The sequence below is a fragment of the Stegodyphus dumicola genome, chromosome 4, assembly GCF_044657685.1.
Source record: "Stegodyphus dumicola isolate Sdum_Otavi_A_Nest chromosome 4, ASM4465768v1".
In the NCBI taxonomy this organism is placed as follows: domain Eukaryota; kingdom Metazoa; phylum Arthropoda; class Arachnida; order Araneae; family Eresidae; genus Stegodyphus; species Stegodyphus dumicola.
The window spans coordinates 241297795-241322801 of NC_140771.1; the positions used below are offsets into that span (position 1 = coordinate 241297795).

Consider the following 25007-nt stretch of genomic DNA (forward strand, 5'->3'; position numbering starts at 1 on the left):
CGGAGAAAACAACGCAAGGCGAAAACTTCGTGCTACAAAACATCGTGGGAGAAAACATCGCAAAGAGAAAACATCGCAGTTCTAAAACATCGTGGTACAAAACATCGTCGTCGAAAATAAAGCGGTTCAAAAACTTCGCAGTTTAAAAACATCGTTGTGGAAAATATCGTGGTAAAAAATAAAGTATCTACAAATCATCGCGTGACGATAACATCGCAGACATGCTTTTTTGCAAGCTATAATAACTGTAAATGGATATTCCCATAATGATTTGTGAGCGCAAGATGTAAAAAAGGATAATTTTTACTTTCACATTTTTTTATTAATTAATAAATTTTTGCTGCAAATGTAAGAAGGAAACTTAAGAATAGAAAATTAAATGCAACTTATAGATTATACTTTTCATGAAAAATTACCAGTAAAAACTTTATAAAAATGATTTATTAATGGCCTTTGTTAATTAAATATGTCAGTTTAAAATTCTATTAAGTGCTATAAGTTGCAATAATTTGCTATGCTTAAGTTTTCTTCTTATTTTCTCAGCAAAAATTTATTAGTTAATAAAAAAATGTGAAAGTAAAAATTATCCTTCTTTCCATCTTGCTCTCACAAATCATTATGGGAATATCCATTTAAAGTTACTAAAGCCTGAAAAAAGTATGTCTGCGATGCTATCGTCATACGATGATTTGTAGATACTTTATTTTTTATCACGATATTTTCGACGACGATGTTTTTAAATTGCGAAGTTTTTGAACCGCTTTATTTTCGACGACGATGTTTTGTACCACGATGTTTTAGAACTGCGATGTTTTCTCTTTGCGATGTTTTCTCCCACGATGTTTTGTAGCACGACGTTTTCGCCTTGCGTTGTTTTCTCCGCGAAGTTTTCGTCCGCGATGTTTTTGCCGCGATGTTATCGGCGGACACCCACTGTGTTACCATTCGGCAAAGCGTAAGATATTTAACTTTCAAATTTAATCTGTCTGTTACTGATTACAAACTAAGCGATTTAAAAGCAATTATAATTATTTTACTTTTTGATCTGATCTATATAAATAAAAATGTGTTTAATTCATGACATATAACTGAAAACATTAAATATTTATTTGAAAATATAAAATTATACAGGCTGAGTTCACTAAAACCTTTATATGGTTATTATATTTTTTATGATAACTAGTTTAAAAGGTGTATATTTAAAAATAGCGATAAGTTAAAAGACTTCTATACTTTGTCTAGCACTCTTACGTTTGTTGCAAATTCAAAAGTTTAAAACCGTATCATTCAACGAAGCTGCTAGATACTTGCAACTTTGTCATAGAATTGGAGGTTTTCATACTGAAATATCTCTCATTAACGAGTAAAAACCTGAAATAATAAACTTCAGAAATTACAGATGGGGATTCTTAGTACACACGATACATGTAGAAATAGATTTCACCGACAGAAATCTCAGGATTTGAGAGTAAATGGATTGATAATGAAGCTTAAAGCATGATCGACTCTGCTGCGGAAATTGTTCAATGAAAGAAATAACTGATAAAGCGTTGCATGCGATTAGCATTAGTATCACATTTTAGCTGCTGCAAAGCAGCCGGCGCCTAAAGATAAGTTGTGTTTGCATAAGGAAATAGATAACATTTCGAAACTCAGTCCTGTTTGAAGCACAACATATTCTCTAACTATGACGAAAAAAAGCCAGATTCCTAAGAAGAGAACTTGAATAGAAGCTTATGGCCACCTGCTTATCAGGTGGGTAAAAATCTGAGAAGCTATAATTTCATGTAGCTTATTTTACGAACCGAAGCTAGCCTAGATTTGCTTTGAATATGCTGAAATAATAAGCATTAGAATCATTACAGTACTCTCTGCGAAGCAATAATGCTTTCACGAAGAACGTTCTAAAGTAAGCACGCCAAACTCACGGGCATGCCATCAAAAGTAAGCCATCTGTAATTGTACATGGCATTTACAGTAAGACTTAACTAAACACTGGAGCATTTTTTCTGAATGGCCGGGCGCTTTATTTAATAGCCATTAATTAGGCTTGTGCTTCTACAAGAGCCGAAAGTGGTGGCCATTTCATTATGGAAGCACCTAATAGGTGACCACAGTTGCCTCCTATGAAGGGGACAGACAGTTACAACCATGTTTTTCCCTGGATGCAAACTCCGATCCATGGCTACAACAGTCAGGGAATAGTCTACATAACATCATATACTTTGAGCTATGGAACTATCAACTGCGTGAACTGATGTGACTGGCCTACTCTGTGGATAACTGCGACAGTAATAAGGACACACATCATTAGGTGTGTAACCGATAAGAACGTGCAGTTATGACGTATTGAAGAAGACATATGTTTAGAAACTAGTTAATGTATACGTTCCACTCTCCACATAGTTCCTATCCATGACAATGTAATGATTAATTGATTGTATATCTATTTTTCATACGGATTATTATGTAACAATTATTGTACAGATGACATTGTCAATTTAGCATTGTAATATTACTATCATTGATTCAGTAAATGCCGCCGACGGTGGATGGTAGATTCTTTTCCGTCGCATGGACATAACTTTGATTGGTGTAGATCGGAGGTCCATGCGACGGCATTTCGGTCACTCACCACTACACCGAATGGGCGGCTCGCAAAATCTAACTAGATGGCCTGGAAAAAATGCATCTTGGCGCCAACCCTGGAGAAAATGAACTTGTTGTAACAGCAATTTATCATATAATACACTCATGTCCATAAATTAAGGATAATGCAAAATCATTCAAAGGAAGAGTTAGAAGAAAAACAAATTTAACTTATTTGTAAAGCTTATTTATTAAACAAAAGGTAAAGAGCAAAAAAAGATGCTATATGTTTGATATTATTAAAAAAATTAGCGATTTTTTCTCCCTGGAGCAAATTACAAAAAAAAAAAAAAACCTATTTACAAAAAACCAATATTACTATGATTGTTAATACATTACATGTCTCCCAGACGATGCAATACAGTCCGTACAACGCCTAGGCGTGCTGAGTATCAAATTATCGATCTGATCTTGGGGGATATTACACCACTCAAAATGCAATGCTCTCCGAAATTCCGGTAGACATGTAGGAGGAGGTTGACGGGCTGCAACTCGTCGGCCAAGCATGTCCCACACGTGCTCTAATGGATTCTAGTCCGGTGAGAATGCTGGCCAGTCCATACGGGTGATATCCTCCGATTGAAGGCATTCGCTTACGATGTTTGCACGGTGAGGACGGGCATTGTCATCCATAAACACGAATTGTGCGCCCATGGCGCCCTGAAACAAACGTACATGTTGTTCCAGAATGACGTCCCGATAGATTTGGCTTGTCACGGTTCCAATTTGAACATGCAGGTCAGTTCTGGAACCCAGAATAATTCCACCCCAAACGAGCACTCCTGCACCACCGTAACGGTGTCGTTCAATGATGTTCTGGAACCCAGAATAATTCCACCCCAAACGAGCACTCCTGCACCACCGTAACGGTGTCGTTCAATGATGTTTTCTTGGTGGTAAGTAACGGGTACCTGGAGCTCTCCATATGAAAGTCCGGCGAGAATCAGACTGCAAGCTAAACCTGGACTCGTCGGAAAACATCATACAAACCCACTGTTGCAGTGTCCACAATGCATGCTCCCTTTTCCAGACTAACCACAGGCGACAGTGAGTTTCAGTAAGAGGATCTCATCTGACAGGTCTACGAGCATATAGACCAATCTGTCCTAAGCGTCTGTACACGGTCTGCCTTGAAATTGTCGTAGAGAGCTGACGAGACAGGTTTGAGGCTGTGCTCTGCCTGTTTCTTTTGGCAGTAACTGCCAAATACCGGTCCTCATTCGGCGTTGTAACTCTGGGGCGACATGTGCTATAACATCTACTCACATTACCATCATCTTGGAATCGTTGCCAAAGCCTGGAGATGACACTCTGGGCAATTCCAAGTTCGTCTGATACTTCCAGTTGGGTACGCCTACATTCCAGACGGCCGATAATTCTACCACGTAAAACATCATCTAAATGTGTCCTTTGTGTCATAACTGTTCGGTTATTGCACTGAAATGCTTATAAAGCGCCTTCGAACAATTTTACTTCTTTGCCTGTATTCCTTATATATCACTCTCTTACACTCTCGTCATTGTGACGTACCATCGGTGTCATCTGGTTACTTCCTGAAATTTGCATATGATTCTTGAAGATGTGTGTAGTGATTTTACAGGTGATATATTTATTTTAGAGTTCGATTTCCGCGTGACTACGAATTATCCTCAATTTATGGACATGAGTGTATAATTCCTCGGATGTTTTCCCACAGCCATGGCATTGCGCATATTAAAAAACATTGCACAGCTATTCCCAATGATGCCTTATGTGCCTGATATAAAAAGTTTATGAGCTATTCACATGGTATAAAAGGTGCCAACTTTGGCGCTTCCTTGAAAATGCTGAAACATTTTCTAAATTGTTAAATAATATAATAATTCAAAAATTGTTATAAAATATAATGATTAATCTGTATATATTAAGCAGTTGGTCATAAATCTTGGCCCTTTTTTAAAAAAAAAATTGTTCCTTTCAACAAAAAACAAAAAACAGATGTCACTGGCTTAGAGGCTAAAGGTATGAAAACAGTATTTTTCCAATCTTAAGCAACTATACTTGATACCTGACGTTTGAATTTACTTGATACCCGGCGTACTTAGTTTTCACCAGCTATAACGTAAACACGACACATTCCCTTAGAAAATCTTCCATGAAGATGCCTTTCTTCTTAAGTAGAGATTCCTCTAACGCTTTGTCATAATTAATCAAATAAACACCAACGAAAACTTAATTATCTTAAATATGGCACTTATTACTAGCTAATTAATGAAGTATATTAAAGTATCGTAGTTGTTGTGGTTGGGACTAATCTCTCTTGTTTCATATCAGAACAAGCCCATGAAACAGATCGTGGCAAGAAGGTAAGATTGCGCCTCAGTAATACAGTACGACTTTGTGACAGTACGTCTTTTTTAAATTCCGCCCTCAGTTTTGAAGAGCACCATGGGCAAATGGTCCTGAGGGTTTACTTCCCCTACTGGCAACCTCTCGACAGGACTTTCAGCTTACCCAATATTTTGAGTGCCCTCATGCTTATACATTACAAATACCCATGCTGTCTCCTACATTCGAACCTGGGTCCTTCGACACGGCATTCAGAGTTACTAAGCACTATTCCGGTCGAGCGACATCTTCAAGTATAAGAAATATATTAAATTTCCATATGCAAATTCAAGTGAAGTAGAAAATGCAAAATCTCATTCCGAATTTCAAGAATATTTCTTTTCTTAAGATATAACTAACAGTTTCAGAAAATTATGTACTTAATATGACTCTTTAATGCAAATACATTTAGTAAAAATCTCCGCTCAATGAATGGGCTAGCTGCATGGGCAATTACATGGTTTTCTCCATGTTTAATGTGGATACGAGCCAGTTTTCCTTAAAAAGTCTTCTCCAAAGGTTCTCACGTACTATACCGTAACTAAATGAAACCGAACCTCCCTTCATTAAAAGATAGTAAGATATGGATTATTTCCCTAGTTCAAGCGAAATAATTGCAGAATTAATATTTCTATGTATAAATACGAAATCAGAAATGACTTTAATTAAAAGGCTTCGTTAAATAATAAAAAATACGTGTAAATTATATTACATAGCGTTTATACAGAAATACTGATTCCACTAAATAATAGAAATATGTTTCAAAAGTAATGTTAAAGGTTTAAAAATGCAGGCTTTTTTTAATAGCTAGCTACTAAGCAGAATGCCCTGAAGTCTGTAGGGTTTATATTTATTTTAACTAACATTTATTTTAAGTTTAAATTATCTTTCCTGTCAAGCCTTACTTTCCCCTGGAATTGCCAATGCCAGAGTATGTAAATTTTAGTAGAACGCGCAACGATTCAAACTGTCAGCGGAAGTTTTCTGAGTTAAATAGAAGGGAAACGAGTTCGAAGGTGTGCTTTCTTGCTTCACGAGCGTGGAGGTGGCTAGTTAGAAATTGAAGAACCACGCGTTTCGGCCTGTGTGCTTGCCTCGGCAGTTTGTTAATCTTTCAACTTAATATTCAGAAGTTTGCTGAATTATCAGCGGTATCTTAGAACGCGGTTAGGTTAGTTACGTTTAGAGAGCCTCGTAGTTAGTCACTTGTTATTATCTCTTTTCAGTTTCTAATTTTTATTTTACCGCCGGGTCGGCGAAGTTTGTGAGCGTCAAGAGCACGCATTTGTAATTTCTAAAGTTGAATAAAAAGGGATTTAAACCCTTCTCAAGACTTTGGTCTACTTTCCAGTTCTTAGCAGTCACCACTATTGTTGCGTGCAGGTTGGAAGCGCGCAAAGTTACAAGTCATTTGCGATGAAAAAGTAACCTATCCTAACCTATGCTAAATGAATTTACCCAGATGATGCTAATTTTTTTCAAACCTGAAAAGAAGCTCTAAGCGCAGAAATAAAATAATTATCTATAAGTTTCATTATTGAAAAGAATTCGAAACAACCTGCTGAAGCAATTCTCTCTCCTATCGACTGATTTACTTTACAATGTGTTTTACATATTTAAAAGCCCACTACAGCAGTTAATAAAAAAAATCAATGCGTTCCGATAAAATATCCACTAAGAAAATGCTTGCTTTGCGTTGTTTTCAAATTTTGTTTTTATCTTCTAAGAAACTAACGACATTAAACTATTTACGGTATGAAACAGAAAGTAATTATCAAAATTTTTTGTCAAACGTACTTTTTTTTTAAAGTGTGTTGGAATATTTTTCCGTTGCTTGATCCTCCATAAACATAGTTTCAGGCAAGATAATTGTGCTCTGTACTAATTAAATTGTCAAAGAATCCGAACCACCCTTTTCAGATAATTGTATCCCTTTCGATTAATTTTACTTTCTCTGGCGTTAGGACATCTGTTTGTGAACTCGTATTGGTTTCCGATTGAGGGCTTAAAAGTTATTAAAACCAAGTATTTATAAATAACTTCAATTTTTATTAAAAATATAAATGTATGTACAACACAAAACAAAAATTATTATTTTAATTTAACGCAACTTTAATTTAACTAATTTCTTTGTCGTCATTGCTCAGTATAATCAACCGAGAAAGATTTTTCGGTGGAATGAGATCACTTTCTTCTTCATTTAAAGTTCTGACACCTTCTTTAAAAAATCTGTAATTTTACTTTGCTTACTAGTTCTTACCAGGTCATTGTAAATCTCTCGATATAGGTGTGTGTGATTATGCCAAAGCCTCAAGGACTATCTGCCTAAGGGGAGGGATGCCTTTGTGGAGGACTTTCTAAGGGAAACTGGCTCGTATACACGTTACACATGGGGAAAACCACGAAAACACCCATGCAGCCAGCCCGTTCGCGGGATTCGAACCTCAGACCGAACTACCAGTGTTCAGCGACTTTACCGCACGGCCGCTGGTGGGCACCTCTCGATATGGAGCTAGACAGTTTTGCAGCTCTCTTTTAAATTTTCGGCTTCTTTCAGCGGAAGGTTCTGCATTAAAGAAAAGAACTCGAGAATTTCAACTAAGGTCTTCTTATATTTACTTTTAAATTATTAACTGCACCATCTTTATCAGTGGTAGTGTCCTCAGAATCAATTTGATTTACAGCTTCGGATGGCATTTCCATCAAGTCTTCTTCGTCAATTTCTTCTTCTAGTAATAAATCTTGAACGTCCTCAATAGCGATATCCAGAAAACCATCGCCTCCGATTGACTTAGCAAGTTCTAATATGCCACCAATTTTATTTTCTGACGATTCACGCGCGTTTTCTATTTCAACTGAAGAGGTCTCTATCTTCTTCCAACACGCATGCAACGTTGATGTTTTCAATTATTTCAGCAAGAACGATACGATGTCGATACAGTGCTTGATTGAAAATTTCTTCCAAGCTTCCATTACATTAATTAATTTTGAATCGGTTACGTCTAAAATTCTCTGTAATTCTGTTCTCATGTAATACTCATAAGGTATAAATAATACCTTGATCCAATGGTTGGAGTAATGAAGTAGTGTTAGGTGGTACGAATATTATTTTGACGTTGGGATGATTAAAATGTTGTGGGTGATATGGAATCTAATAATAATAGCGCCTTGAAGCTCAAATTTTTATGCCTTAAATAACATTTAATATCTGACACAAAACAATTTAAAAACCAGTCTTTAAATAAATTTCCAGTTATCTAAGCTCTTGGATTTGCTTTCCAATATACCGATAAGGTGTTTTTATTTACGTCTTTAAGTGTACGAGGATTTAAAGACCTGTAAACTAACAACAAGGGATTTGTCATAAAGTTCCCGACGCGTTATTGCATAAAAGTAGCGTTAGATGATCTTTATTAGACACCTTAAATCCAGGTGGAGTTTTTTCTTTTGTCGATATAAAGGTTCTACTGGGCACTTTTCCACCACAGCCCAGTTTCGCCCGCATTGAAAACTTGATCTATTGAAACGTATTCCTGCTCTTCTATAATATTTTGAATTTTTTGAGGAAACATCCTAGCAGCTTCATAATCAGCCGATGCAGAGTCTCCTTGAATTCTTGTACTATGAATGGCAAAACGCTTTTTGAAATTTTCGAACCAACCTTTACGTGCCACAAAATCAGGGTTGACAGATGTGTATGTGTGTGTATTGAGAATACGGCAAAGCACACTAGGGCTATCTGCCTAAGGGGAGGGATGCCTTCGTGGAGGACTTTCTAAGGTATACTGGCTAGTATACACGTTACACATGGGGAAAACCACGAAAACGCCCATGCAGCCAGCCCGTTCGCGGGATTCGAACCTCGAACCGAACTACCAGTGTTCAGCGATTTTACCGCTCGGCCGCTGGTGGGCCCAGGTTTGACAGAGGATTCTCCATGTTCTTTAAGGTGCTTGTAAATTTTGAGTGCTTTTTGTTTAATGATATTGTAAGGATCCTAAGTTTTACTAACGTTTATTTTATTTTAAAACTGTACTATCACTTCTTATTTTCTACTTCCGGCCAGAATTAAATGCTTTAACGTGTTTATGCAAATTGTCTTGCTAACGCCCAAGTACTTAAGTTGTGGCTTTTTGCCAAGCGAGAGAGAGAAGGAGTTTTAGGGAGCAAGCCGCTTGCCACCAGCAGCTCGGCGTACTACATACGTGCCTTTTTTAAATAAAGGCCAGTCTTAGTGCTAGGCATTTGTATACTAATTCAAAGTTAGCTTTTAGTTAGAGTTTTAGTTAGTAGTTTTTATATTCTTACGTTCAGACCACAAATGGTTGGTCTTTGTATTCCGAAGTTCGGAAGTGCCTGTAAAAGATTGAAAATAAAGGTTTTCGTATACCCTTCCTTGCTTGTGTTGTCTACTTCACACCTTCTTGAACATAGCTTGAGTAAGCTCCCTGTTCCTATTCAGGATCATTCATGTTTCCGAAGCAAATCAAGAGAAACACAAGTCCTGACAATATTACCATCCAACGGAATTATTTTTTGACAGCTATCATCAGTCTAAATGCTGAGTTCCTTTTCCATCTTCTGAATTATTGGCCCTAGGGTGAACTGCACGTTTTGCGAGTGTCGAAGATCCTGCAGCAACTGCACTTCTTATTTCTTTTTCATTTTTCTTAATAGTTCGGACTATTGCTTCATTCAATTTAAGACATTTTCCAATGTGAGATGCCTTTTCCCCTTCTAAAACCAAAATTGTATCTTTACTTCTAAAGAAATAAAGTTCTTTTTAAACTTTTTTTTTTTTTAATCTTTATAGGACATGTTTTGGGATTGAAACTTAATGTCTTAAATGCAGAAAAGTTATTCTTTAACAACCGTGGCTCCACGCAGACTGATGACCAGCGGTGTGAAACTTTTTTGTTCTCTGGCCACGTAGATGAGGATTAAAATTTTGGATGCCGAACGTTCAAGGTTGTGCATTTTGAAGCTTTTATTGTGACCTTATGCCGTTCATCTTCTGCGATAGTGAGGTTCTTTCATTGTTATGTGGTGCCTGGGTATTGTCTCTAATATGCTATACTTTGATGGTCATAGAAGGAAACGATTTTCCCTTGTTAACATTTAAAAATTTAACTGTCGGTCTCCACCATGTGGCTCTTCTCCTGAGGATTTTTGTTCTTACCGGAACCGGATCTGAGAAGACAACTGGCAGCACTTACGAAACAAGGATTCTTTGGAAAGGTTTATTTAAAAAGATCTTCACCTCCTTCAGTTGCCATTTCAATAGGAAACTACTACTCTTTTGAAATCGTTTCTTTAGGGTGTCGCCTTTGTTAATTTTCAGATAACAGACTAGGCTCGAAGGTCATCGGACAAGTGACAGGGAAGATTGTCGGACAATGACTATCTCCGCACCCTGGAGGGTGAGCAGGGCAGAATTTCTCTGACCGATTGCTCAATATGGAAAAATTTCATGCACAGTTCGTTAAATTTCTTGGGATCGCTTGGGCAGTTTTCTTATCGTGTTAGAGCGAAACCGTGTTATAGGACAGTTCTCGCAATTTATGATTCGTGTTATGCGAAACCATGTACAAGATGCCGTTGTTTGTATTTCCTTTCCAGTAAAGGTATTTTCCTTTCTGAAAGAATTTGTGCAAATGGCCTTAATATCGAATTCAACCATCTGAAGATGGGCCAACCAGCTGCCGAGTAGTAAAGTCGCTGACCACTAATCCGGGTTTGATCTCAGTCGAATAGTCTGGCTGCATGAAAGTTTTCGCTATGTGTAACGTGTATACGAGCCAGTTCCCCTTAGAAAGTTCTCCACGAAAGCATCCTACCTTTTTAGGCAGCTAGGCATCGAGTCCTTTGCCATAATCAAATAAACCAAAACTAACCACACGGAGATGCAATATCAGCACTCACTATAAAAATGTGTTCACGTTACAAAACGGTTCAGCAGTTAAATAATATGTTCCCTTACAGCATTGAAGTTCTTACATTGTTGGAATAAGGATGGACTGGGCTAGACTATTTAGATTACGGTAACCCAAACAAAAGCTGTTTTAGTAAAACCTGGCATTCCCATTGGGAAAAACTCTCTAAAGAAAATGGCTCATATTCCCATTACACTTGTGAAAAGTCGCGACATACAGCTAGCTCATTTCACGAAACTGGAAAGCGGTTGAATTATCAATACTCAGCGGTTTTGACTATACTATCGCTATTAGAAATAACTGAAGTGAGGAAGCGACTGTGGTACTTACGTATTAGCGCAAAAACCTTGGCTTAGTTTGGAGATATTTTACAGAAGAAAAAATTGATGCGGTGAATTTGTATATTGCAACTTATTATGGATATGGTTGCTAAAGTACTGGCATGTGCCTGATTGCCAGAGTTTGGCGATTTCTGCTAAGGTGGTTGCGATAATAGTACATAAATACCCCAACTATAATTCCGATGGTGCAGCAAACAAACATAGGAAAAACAGTATTTACAGACTGGAATAATTACATATATATGTATTAGATAACCTGCTTTTATATTTATATATTAGATAAATTACTAATATATTGGGCAAATAGCTTTTGTGTTCAAAACAGTGAATAGAGCACTAGAAAGTTTAGATGAACATGAGCTCTAGCAAGATCTAGCTAGAAAATCTGATAAAAAGATTAAATGTAGCGCTAATCTTTCAAAAATCCCTATTGACGTTCAAAATTGTGACCTTCGTGGTAAATTTAACTCCACATAAATTCACTTAATTGGAATGAGAATGAGTCCAAGTGGTGCAGTGATTACACATTTCACCATTTTGACGAAGCTCGCAATTGAATGTCTTGAAAAATACAAAAGAATATCAAAGAAACAGCAGTTAACTTGAATTCTTTCTTCACTAAAAGCTTATCAAGGTTACATAAAACCAAAGCGAAGAACTTCTGAAGAGCGTTATGACGTCACGCTCAACCATTATTGGCACTAAATAACACTGTTTGGCGACAATTTTTATTCATTAAAATGATCGATGAGAAAAAATACAATTTTAATTTTTATATCTCCTTTGCACTTTCGATACTGACTGAAAATATTTCTCTTTTGCCAAAAGTAAAGGGGGAAAAAAATGTGGAGTTTAAAATGAATTGAATGTTCAGAAGAAAAAGATCTATGCATATCAAATTAAAACGCAAGAAAAGTTTATTTTAGTTAGAAGTTCATAGTTTACTGTACATTTTCACTTCACTATGCCTCTTGAGTAGAACTAAATGCTATGTCATAGGTTCGCTCCAACAATGTAAGAATTCCAACAATGTATGTATGTCATAAAGATTATATTGTTTCGTTCTTTCGTTAACGCAGGCCCACCAGTGGCCGAGCGGTAAATTCGCTGAACACTGGTAGTTTGATCCAAGGTTCGAATTCCGGCGTATCTGTTTGCTAATATTAATAAACGGCTGGGATCACGTAGTGGGGAGACGGCGCTAAACCAATTAACCAAATGATAAAGGCGTGGTGCCCGTCTTCCCCGTTCCTAAATCCTAAATCCTAATCTTCCATAAGTGAGATGAGCGCGAAACTTGACGAGAGTTTTTATTTGGGGCGATTTCGATTCAGTTGTGGTTTCCGGCGTGTATTTCCTTGTGGCAAACATAGAGCTTTATTTCGGTGGTTGTAATGTGTGTGAGTTAATGTAGCCAGAAGATTTTTTTCAAATTTAATTTCGAAATATTGTGTTTATTTTTAAAAGTTTTACTGTTTAATATGTGCAGGTGGTTAAGCTATTGTTGGTGGGAGAATGTTGGATTTAAGATGACGTGTAATTTATACTTTATAAATGTTTTCATTTTATTTAATTAATGTTTTTCGGGTCAGTTAATTATTATTATTATTTTTTTTTTTTTTTTTAGTTTTGTTTCTTTAATGTGGCAGTCGAGAGATGTGGAAAGTTTAAGTGTTGAGTGTAAGTGGATTAGTGTGTTGAGTTCCACGACGATAATAACTTCTATATTTTTGTGAGTTTATGATGCATCCATTATTAGTGAATATGAATATATTTACTTAGTTGACAATTTTTTGATACGAGTGAAGAGACATTTGTATATTAATTTTGTAGTAACCCATTTTGATACTATTCGGTTTCGAGGGCCGTAAAAAATCGCCAAACTATTGTTGATGCCAATGCTGCCAAAAATAATTGCGGCAACCCTAATCATTGCGGCAAGAAAGGAAGTATAATAGTAAATAACTATTTAAGATTGATGTTTTAATTTAGATGAAAGGTTAGTTTCATATAATATTTTTTTATTATAGTTTATATGAAAAAGACTAAACATGACTGAATGGAAGCATAAGAGTAAATAACTATTTCAGATCATTATTATAATTTATATAAAAATTGCTAAACATAACTGAATGGATGCCTGCGTCGCTATTTCGCTACCGACTTATCGCTAAAGCATAATTTCATCCGTTGGTTGTTCAAACGCAATTTTCTATAATGAATGATGCCTTTTCTTTGAAAATATTCTCGGTAAAGTGCAGAATCCCTCACTTATTTGTTTGCCGCTTTTTACAAAGGTAAAAACAATTGGATTTTTGTCAATTTTCTTTTACTTTTTAAGTGAAAATAGGTCGATGTGTACATAGATAAAGTCAAGGGGGTGCGCAGTGCCATTTTTGTGCAATTCTAGGAATTTTTTTTTAAGTGAAAATAGGTGGATGTGCACATGGATACCGAGTATGTGCAATTCTTAAAAACGCGTCAAGCAGTGGGTGATTCTGCACTTTACTCAAAATTCTATTGCCGAGTTTTCGTCATGGGAAATTCGCAAATTGTTAAATCCATAGGATATCAAAAAAGGATTTAAAAATTAAACTAGTATTTCAATGGCGTCTTAAGAACTATAGAACTATATAAACTTAACGCAATCTGAAATCAGCGAGTACGCTAGATTTGGCGTGCTGTGAAAAATGGGCGCGTTTGCCAGATTTGGCGCTTTTGCGCGGGGAAATTCGCAAATTGTTAAATCCATAGGATATCAATAAAGGATTTAAAAATTAAACTAGTATTTCAATGGCGTCTTAAGAAATATAGAACTATATAAACTTCCACCAAACCACACGAGAGCAATCTGAAATCAGCGCGTACGCTAGATTTGGCACGCTGTGAAAAATGGGCGCGTTTGCCAGATTTGGCGCTTTTGCGCGTACATTTTCGCTGCAATTTTTTTACGGCCCTCGAAACCGAATAGTACCTTTATGTTTGTATATTTGTAATTTTTAGTTTCATCTTTGTGACTTGAATTTTTTGTAATTTATTTTAAATTTGTGTTTTAGTTCGCAGTAATTGACGCTTGTGTTGCATTTAGCTTCGTTTTCGTTTGGAGATGTTAGATTTTACATCGCCTTTTTTTTTTTTTTTTTTTTCAATTGGCAGTTGCAAAATGAAACGGCTTCTGACATCGCAAACAAAGAGTGTCTATCTGGCGCCAATTTACCCCACTTCTGGAAGATTAGCCGGCATTTTGATGGATCTCTCCATGTGTAACGTGTATACGAGCTAGTTTTCCTTAGAAAGTCCTTCACGAAGGCATCTTTCCTCTTAGGTAGGCTGCCATTGAGTGTTTTGTTGTTGTTAATGCTCACTTGTCTGACGTAGTCAGCCCAAGCCCACGAAATTCCTCGTGGCAAGGAGCGCTAGATTACGCCTACCGTTGGCAACATTCAGGTGACAGTGCGATTTACCTCAGTTCCACCCCCCTTTCTATGGAGAGCACACCGGGAGGGGACAGGTCCGAGGGTTTCCCACCCCTCTCCCCTTCCACCAAACCACACGAGAGCACTTTCGGCTCGCCGCATATTTAGAGTACCATCATGCCTCACCGACACTATACATTTACAAACACCCATGCCTTCCCCAGGGATTCGAACCCGGGTCTTTCGGCACGGCAGCCAGCGACGCTAACCACCATACCGGTTGGGCGGCTGGAGTGTTTTGCCATAATTAAATAAATCAAACATTTTGTCAACGCAATTTTCAGCACAGTCTTTAATATTACAATGTATTTGTACATTCTACATTCCAGAAAATCTCATAAATGTTATACTAAACCAAACTATTGATTCCCGTTTGGCGACCGAGACGGATGTGCAGCTGAGCCGTTAGTGCTTCCTAATTTCAACAATGTGCTAAGTCGTTGTTTTATTGGAAGTATCAATCGTTATTTATCCACAAGCTTTTCAATACCAAGCTTTAAAATTCGCTTCAAAATGTTTAAGTAATCCATTGTGTTCATCGTGAGTTAAAAGTTCCAGTTGCCTCAAGCTACACTTCCCTTACACCTTTTTAAAACACTGAGCTGTCTTCACCACGCTTTACAAATTTGGCGTCAAATTTTCTTTAATAAGCTGTGCTATAGTTTTTCACAGATAAGTTTGCGTTCTCTAAAGCTAAATACGCAGAAGATTCCTTATATCGGAAAATATTACCCGTTTTCAGAAATCAATGAGGTAATTAAAATTAATGTAATTTTTTCCAAAGACAAGGCACCTAATCTATTCACTGTGTGTATGTGCGGGAGAGAGGGAATTGCGTGTAAGTTAACCATGGTGGCTTTCTTTTAATAGGTTTAGAAAAAAAAAATCAAATCCTGTTATTTTTGAGAGTATATTTTAATATTCTTACTAATTACGATACTCTTAGGTTAGAATTTACTTGAACTTTTCGAATTACACTACGAGTTTTTTGTTGTTAATTTAGATGAACATCCTGACCCTTTAGTGTTTAATTTTATGTGAATTTAAAATGTTTAATTTGCTTTTCAGATGCAAAATTGTGTTTCCCAATAGTTTATTCAAATCTTCGTAAAGATTTTCCAATTCCAGTAAGTCTAAAAAAAATTTTCATTTTATTTATATATTTTTTTTCCTAAAAAGAAAGAATTCAAAACAGTACTTAAGGTTACAACTGTTGCTATTAACTTTAGAAAAAAAAAAAAATCTTAAAGCTTTCAGATTTTAAAAAACGCCCAAAGTGGCATTTTTAACGTTTTATGTGTTACCTTTATTTATTAAATATTGCATTCTTCGCACTTAAACCATAAAATTCAGTTCAACAGCAAGGTCACAAACTATTTAAAAGAGCATATCTTTAGAACTTCCGATACACAGTCTCCCGCGCTGGAGGTAAGAATGTTCCCCCCCCCTTTTTTTTTCCGTACAGTGTTGCCATTTCTCGCTTTGAAATCGCCGACTATTTTGTAAAACTTTAAATAATTTTTAATTAACATAGGAAATAGATAAGAAAACAAATTCCGCATTCCAAGTTTGGGCTTTCAGATGCCCATGTTCGAGTGGAGGATTACGTTATTCAAAATTTGATGGCTCTGGGTACCAATGTTTTATCACAATGCGAGACACCTACATACATTTATGCAGATTCTTGATTATTTAATTTAATTAAATATAATACAGGACGATAAATTTGGTGGCAACAATTTGAAAAGTGAAACGTCGTTTATAGTGAATCGCCACAAAATGCCAAAACGAAATTAATATCCCTTCTGTTCTAATGCCCTTTGGGCTAAAAAAGGACGGTCAAAAAAATGAAATGTAACTTTTTATACGTACTTCGGTCCTTATATAGTTATTTATACTAATTATAAAAAATAAAAACAATAAGTTTGATTTCCGTACAACAAAAACTATCCCAGATAATGATATTAAATTTGAGCATCATATTCAGAGGCTACACAAACTAAAGATCAAAATGTCATTTGTACATAATTAAAAATTAAATTAACAGTTTAAAAAGATTTCTGATAATAATAGATCAAGCATTTCTATGCAGGGTGCTGTGAAAAGTATTGATCTATGTAATGTCTCTCAAAAAGAAGATCGTATTCACAGAATCGTAATGAATTTTCGCGCTCTACAAAACACTAGAAGGATTCGCTATTGGCACACCGACAACTCGTAACATTATATGGGTAAATTAAAAGTATAGTGAATTTTTTATATAATTATTAGGTTATGCTGCTAAAGCAATAAAAATTTGAGTAAAATATTAATAACATGTTTTTAGTTCTTTAAAACATAAATGATTCGTAGAATCGTTCGTTATTTCGGCACTCCAATTGTAATAAAATTATAAACTAAAGAATGCTATGTACAAGAATTTCATTCAATAGCATTTAAAAGAAAAAATCTGATGTGTATACCACATGACTTCCTTGTACGGAATATTAAGTTATCCGCATTTTTTGCTGCATTTCATTTAAACGTATTTCCTCGAATTTCATTAGAAGCGGCCGAGCGGTAAAGTCGCTGAACACTGGTAGTTCAGTCCGAGGTTCGAATCCGGCGAACGGGCTGGCTGCATAGGTGTTTTCGTGGTTTTCCCCGTGTGTAACGTGTATACGAGCCAGTTTCTCGTAGAAAGTCCTCCACGAAGGCATCCCTCCCCTTAGGTAGATAGCCCTAGTGTGCTTTGCTATAATTAAATACACCACCACACCACACCGAATTTCATTAGAGATTATTTTTCATTCAATCAATCAGGTTCTCACTTCACGGCAAGGCAAAAGTACAAAAAACCTCAGAATATCTTTATTAAAAATACAGAAAAGTATAAAACATCAAGTACAGTTAAAAGAATTTTTACAATTAAAATTAGAGTTTCTACGCAAAAACAAGCAATTCAGCCAGCGGGCAAGAAAGCAGATTTTTCAGTGCACAAAACTGAAAGTTTACATGTGGTCCCACTGGCAAAAAGATAATGAAAACTGACTTAAATCACTATTCTACTAAGTTTCAAATGTAAGCAAATATGGCTACTATGGTTTAAAAAAAGGGAGGTTAGCCGCACTTTTTAACAACTTTTAAATGATGATCACTAAATCACGATATCTTATCTCGTTCGTTTGCGTTTTGGCAGTTGAGAATGATGCCTCGGTAAAAACCATCAAAACTAGTCCTGTGAAAATTTGCATATATAAAGCTGATTTTTGTTGTGTGACTTCTAAATAATTACGTTTACGGTGGGTTATTTTGTCTAAACTTTTAAATTGTTGATAATTTTACAACTATTGCATGCAGACGAACTAAAAACAAAACAAAACCTTAACCGGAAGATAAGAATAACATAATTCAATCATTTTTAAAACAAAAAATGCATAATTTAGCAACATATAAGAATATAAAATTGAGCTCATTGAGCCGGGTAACAAGAGTGGGTATACATATATATATATATATATATATATATATATATATATATATATATTTCCTAAACAGTATTGATTAATTGATTATATTATCTCCTAAGTTTAATTAAAGTAGAATTATTTTAAAAGTGTGCATCCATACTGGTAAGTTATATTTTGAAAGATGTTTTGAAGTAATTTGAAAGCAAAATGTTAATAATGTTTTAACGGGGACTGGAGTTAAATCATCACGAAGAATAATATTACAATTGTAAAAGGAAAAATTAAAACATGTAATTATTGTCATTGATCGGAAATTAGTTGACTTTTCAAGGGGAACAAACCAACTCCCGTTCAATGAACAATAATTGAAAAAAAAAAAAATGCGTAAATATGAAAGTGTTTCGTCTTTACTCGAGTTATAAGTTAAAGCCAAACCGGCAATTCTAGTCAGGCCAAATATTTCCGCGAATAGTTGCTACTCAAAGAACTTATTCTCATGAAGCATTTTAGTCAATTCAATTTGGAGTAAAAATCAATTACTGTAGAGAAATCCTGTAAAACTCGAGTAACCGTCCCCGACACTATCATCTTTATGTATTTGAGTACTATATTATTTGTAGAAATTAAACATTGGAAAATGTCATTATGAAATCGAAATCAAAGTAAAGTTAAAATAAAAATAGATGATTATAAAAAAGATAAATAATGCAAACTTTGTAAAAACAAATCAAAGAAAACATAAAAATAATATAAAAATAATATAAATAAGATCAGTGAATGTACATGAAGATATAAAGGCCAGAAAGGTATTAAGTAACTTACATTCTTTCTAGTGGGGGAGTTGGCAAAGTGTTCTCTTCGTGTCTGACTCAGAAGTGTAGGGTGTCCGAAAATTCTTAGCGGCAGTAGGGGCTTTGAATAATATCAGTCGGTAAGACTTGGGTGAAGTAATTTATGGTAGTGGGTGGGACTTGGAATTCTTGAGGGATGTATTTTGTGGAGTTCTTATCTGAGAGAGACCGTCTGTTAAGATTTTTTCGAAAATACTAGTGAATGGAAATTAATTCATTTCTGGCTAATTGTCGTGTCGCAATGATTAAGAATTTAAGAAAGGAAAAAGGTATTTTCGCTGTCCAAGAGCTAGTAGACAGTCTAAAGGTAGGAAATAGGCCCATTTTTTTAGTAACAGTATAGTAACAGTATATCAGGATTAAAACTTTTCATAAGAAACTCAATATTACTTTCAATGCAAACTACAACAGATTTATGCGATTCCCAAATTCCACAAAACACCATTAAAATTTAGATTTATAGCTAATGGAACTAATAATTACAAGAAAAATATAGACTATTATTTTTCAATTCAACTTAATAAAATCTGTAAGTTTATTTTCAATGATTGTAACACTAATCATAACTATTGCTGGATCATTCATAATAACACTCCTGTCATTAATACCATTCATACCATTAACATCCAAAACATTAACTGCTATGATTTTGAAAACTTATATACCTCATTTCCTCTAGAAGAAATCTATACCAGTCTACTTGATCTACCAAAACTTTTCCCTAATATACTCAATATCATGACTCTTGACAAATGGAAAACCTACCTAAATTGCACACTTTTTCATAACTACATCAAGTTTCAAAATCAACTTTTTAAACAAGTCAGAGGATTGCCAATGGGCTTACATTCCAGCACCTCGATCTGTAATATCTTTTTATTTGTCAAAGAATTTAACTTCCAAAAAAATCTACAACCACAAGAGTTAAATTACTACAAACACACCTACAGATGTATTGATGACCTTATTACAATTAATAATTTTGGTAAAATTGAAAACTCCAACATTTATCCGAATTGTCTTAAACTTAATAAAACTAATAATTCACAAAATAGCATAGACTTTCTAGATCTTCAAATCATTAACTACAAAAAAATTTTACTTTTTGACAAAACAAGAAACTTCAATTTCAATACTAACAAATTAATAAATTGGAACTCCAACATATCCAAAAAAGTAATTAACAATACTATAATTAATCAAATACAACGAATTAAAACTATATGCACAGATACAATAGATTTACAACGCGAAATTTTGATCCTTATCAAAATTCTCAAAAATAATCTAATTCCCTTTCAATTTATCAACCATTGCCTTAAAAGAGCAGGCGTTAAATACTCACTCTAAATCATTTAACTGATAGGGATATGATAATTTATTCCTAAACCTGAGAAGGCGGTATAAGTTGGATGACTGTCAGTTGAAAGATTTGTATATAGTGTAATTACTCAATTGTATATATTGTAAAAAGCTAACTGTCTTCAGACATATACTGTTACTATACTGTTACTAAAAAAATGGGCCTATTTCCTGCCTTTAGACTGTCTACTAGCTCTTGGACAGCGAAAATACCTTTTTCCTTTCTTAAATTCTTAATCATTGCGACACGACAATTAGCCAGAAATGAATTAATTTCCATTCACTAGTATTTTCGAAAAAATCTTAACAGACGGTCTCTCTCAGATAAGAACTCCACAAAATACATCCCTCAAGAATTCCAAGTCCCACCCACTACCATAAATTACTTCACCCAAATCTTACCGACTGATATTATTCAAAGCCCCTACTGCCGCTAAGAATTTTCTGACACCCTACACTTCTGAGTCAGACACGAAGAGAACATTTTGCCAACTCCCCCACTAGAAAGAATGTAAGTTACTTAATACCTTTCTGGCCTTTATATCTTCATGTACATTCACTGATCTTATTTATATTATTTTTATATTATTTTTATGTTTTCTTTGATTTGTTTTTACAAAGTTTGCATTATTTATCTTTTTTATAATCTTCTATTTTTATTTCAACTTTACTTTGATTTCGATTTCATAATGACATTTTCCAATGTTTAATTTCTACAAATAATATAGTACTCAAATACATAAAGATGATAGTGTCGGGGACGGTTACTCGAGTTTTACAGGATTTCTCTACAGTAATTGATTTTTACTCCAAATTGAATTGACTAAAATGCTTCATGAGAATAAGTTCTTTGAGTAGCAACTATTCGCGGAAATATTTGGCCTGACTAGAATTGCCGGTTTGGCTTTAACTTATAACTCGAGTAAAGACGAAACACTTTCATATTTACGTATTTTTTTTTTCAATTATTGTTCATTGAACGGGAGTTGGTTTGTTCCCCTTGAAAAGTCAACTAATTTCCGATCAATGACAATAATTACATGTTTTAATTTTTCCTTTTACAATTGTAATATTATTCTTCGTGATGATTTAACTCCAGTCCCCGTTAAAACATTATTAACATTTTGCTTTCAAATTACTTCAAAACATCTTTCAAAATATAACTTACCAGTATGGATGCACACTTTTAAAATAATTCTACTTTAATTAAACTTAGGAGATAATATAATCAATTAATCAATACTGTTTAGGAAATAATTTATTATTAACTAACTTTGCAGCAATTGCGCAAGTAATAATAACTTGTATTCGCACTAAATGGATTTAAGTTCATACAACATATATATATATATATATATATATATATATAATGTATATAATGTATATATATATAATATATATATATATATATATATAATAATTTATTTCCTAAACAGTATTGATTAATTGATTATATTATCTCCTAAGTTTAATTAAAGTAGAATTATTTTAATAAAGTAGTTGGTAACTAAGTTTAATAAAGTAAAACAACTAAGTTTAAGGTAAACAACTAAGTTTAATAAAGTAGAATTATTTGTATTCGCACTAAATGGATTTAAGTTCATACAACATTATATATATATATATATATACACAACATATATATATATATATATATATATATATATATTATACTTTTGGTGCGGCCGATTGGAACCAAAACAGCAGTCCTAAATAAAAAATTGCAACATTCCGAGGCTATTCGTTTTTGAGTTGTGCGAGATACATATGTATGTATGTACAGACACCTCGAAAAAAAATCTCTTCTGATTCCATTTTAAATCAGTTTTATAATTCGTTTTGGGAAAAAGGACCTCTTTATTCTGTCCTTTCGTACAGATGTCAGGCAAAAATATCGTTCAATTGCATTTGATAGCGGTCAGAATGGATATTTTCGCTGAAATATGATATCCAGAAATTTTCGGGATTGCAAAACTTCCTTTACTTCGCAGACAAATCAACCTCGAATTACTGCAATTTATTTATTAAACAGCTCCTCGAGGCAGGTTCATGTCAAATATTCGAAATTTTGAAATTAAATATCTGGATCAATTTTTGTTCGATAAGTGCCACACTTTTTGACTATCCATTCTTTGTAATAAATACGAAATTTTTCTGAACAGGAAGGGGGGAGAATAAAAAGGTCAGATCTCGTTAATTTTTCCTTTTTTTTTTACTTCCTCATGGGATGTAAAGGAATTATTCTAATTGCTAAAAATTTCGGATTTCATATTTCAACGGAAATATCCCTTTTGACTGTTCCCGAAGCTTGAATTATTTTGTGCGTGATGTCTCTACATACAGACAAAATAAAGAACCCTTTATTGCAAAACGGATTCCGAAATGGATTCAAATAAGTTTAAGAATGGATTTTTTTTTCGAGACGTCTTTACGTACATACGTACGTATGTGTCTCGCATAATTACAAATTATTAACCGTGGAACGTTGAAATTTTGCATATGAGACCGCTGTAACATCTAACTCTGCACGTCTCTTTTTTTATCGCCATCGGTAGTATGTACATACTTTTGACATATATACATATATATACACATCAAAGGCGTAGCTAGGGTTTTCAGCGCCCGGGGACAACTGAAGATTTTCTGTCCCTTTCTGTGTGCCAAGAATGGAAAACATTTCATTTTAAAATTTCTTAACATCAATTTTGTGTCCCCTGGATGCTGCGCCCAGGGACAGATGTCCCCCCTTGCCCCACCCTAACTACGCCACTGCACCCCCTGCACCCGGCCTTTATTTTCGCAATCGTTGTAGTAGTCATATACTTAAGTGTTTTAAATGACGAAAATATTCATGTTTTGGCAACGTCAATTTTAAAAAAATAATTTGGGCCAAATAACGAAATCTAACTTTTAATACTGTCTCTCGGCTTCTATGCTTATATTTGGAAAAGTTTTATACTGGTTGTGAAAAATAAAAATACAAGAAGGACTCTCGTAAGACAAATATTGAACGGAATGTTTAATTTGAAAATTTGGGATTTTTTATGTCATTTTTAACTTGCCCCGAGCGATCGGTTAAGTAAACTAGAATAATTCTAGGAAATAAGTTTAAATGAAGTGCATCAAAAAATGTGTATGATTTAATAGGCGTACAAAGTCATGCAATAGCCACATCAGACTTTTTAACGTAGAAATGCTAGGTCATAGGTCATATCAAACATTTTTTGTAATTAATCACCAATAGTCGCGAAAACAAAGGCGGGATTACAGCTTTTGTGGACTCTGTGTGTAATGTAATATACACGTATAAACGTACATACACACCGCAAACATACACATAATATTGCAAGTATATGCGTTTTATTGTTTAAGCTCAGCTCACAAACACTTTTTGGAAATATCCAGAGAGGATCATTTAATTTTTAATTTGTATATCCTCACTTAGTAAAATTGATAACTTTGATAGTCACCAGCTACAGTGAGACTTATCTAACTGGCTTACTTGAGAGCTTACTTTCAATAATTTCGTAAGAAAGTTAAAACATTCGATTCGTTTTGAAATTACATTGTTAATGAAGAGGAAAATAATGTACTTACCGTAGACGGCAAAAAGCAGCAAGATTTTAAATCCTTGCATTGTAGATGGGAATTTTAATACAATCGAAACTGTTCGGGACGCATCCAACTCAGTTTAGTCCACGTCAGAGCATATAGTACAAATTCAACGATCAGCCGTTTTCTTATCGCTTTCGACCTCTAACCTTAGAAAGTTCACCCAATCTTGACACTTTGGGCATTAGCAGAAAAGACTGATAACATTCTTCCCAGCTGAGTATCTCCTTCCGTTCCTACTACCATAGAAAAATTAAAACAATTAAGTATTATTGATTAGTCAGCTGAAGGAAATTTCAGTTTCTGTTCAACTTACAGAATAATGAGAAGAATGACTTTCCTCGATGGCCAGCATTATGTGTGTAAATATTTGTTCTAATGTTAAACACAGCGATAGCGCAGATTATGGTATCTTTCCTCTTCCCACTACTTCTTCCTGTGTGTGGTTGACATTGATAATGTCAAAGAGCGATTAAAAAATAACAACGTAGGTTGACCACAGCTGAACTTGCTCCACCCGACGTGCTTGGATTCGCTTAGCGCTCGTCATTGTGTCCGTGTAAAGGAGGAGGAACGTACAAAGCTCGTTTCGTGCACGTAAATAATATCATGTGTAGTATTTTATGGCATGAATATTAAAAATCCCTATCCAAATGCCTGAAAAGTTTTCAAAGATGTCCTGAAATCTTATACGACTCCAGTTGATTTCAGATCTCTAGTTTATTCAAAAATTTAAATAAAAGAAGTAAACATATACGTATATATACATATATAAAAAAATAATAATAAACTTGACCAGTTTTCAGATTTTAACGCTTGCCCAAAAGAGTTTGTTAAGGTTTTTTGCGCTGTCGGTGGGTTCACAATCTCTAGCAGTCCGCTATTGCACTCACTACTGCTAACTCTTTTTACTTCCTTGTATGAAGTAAAAAGGAAGTATTGTAATCGCGAAAAGTTTCAGACAGCA

At 34.7% G+C, this 25007-nt stretch overlaps 1 protein-coding gene across 1 annotated transcript in view; it reads right to left on the reverse strand.

The window, feature by feature from the left end:
• The window catches only part of LOC118194056 (microsomal triglyceride transfer protein large subunit-like), a 139337-nt gene extending 114971 nt beyond the window's left edge, over positions 1 to 24366 (reverse strand). Inside the window, exon 1 of the mRNA XM_035365243.1 lies at positions 24026 to 24366. Within this exon, the coding sequence (XP_035221134.1) occupies positions 24026 to 24065 (40 nt within the window). The 5' untranslated portion in view covers positions 24066 to 24366. The remainder of the gene's footprint in view (positions 1 to 24025) is intronic.
• Between the last annotated feature and the right edge of the window lie 641 nt (positions 24367 to 25007).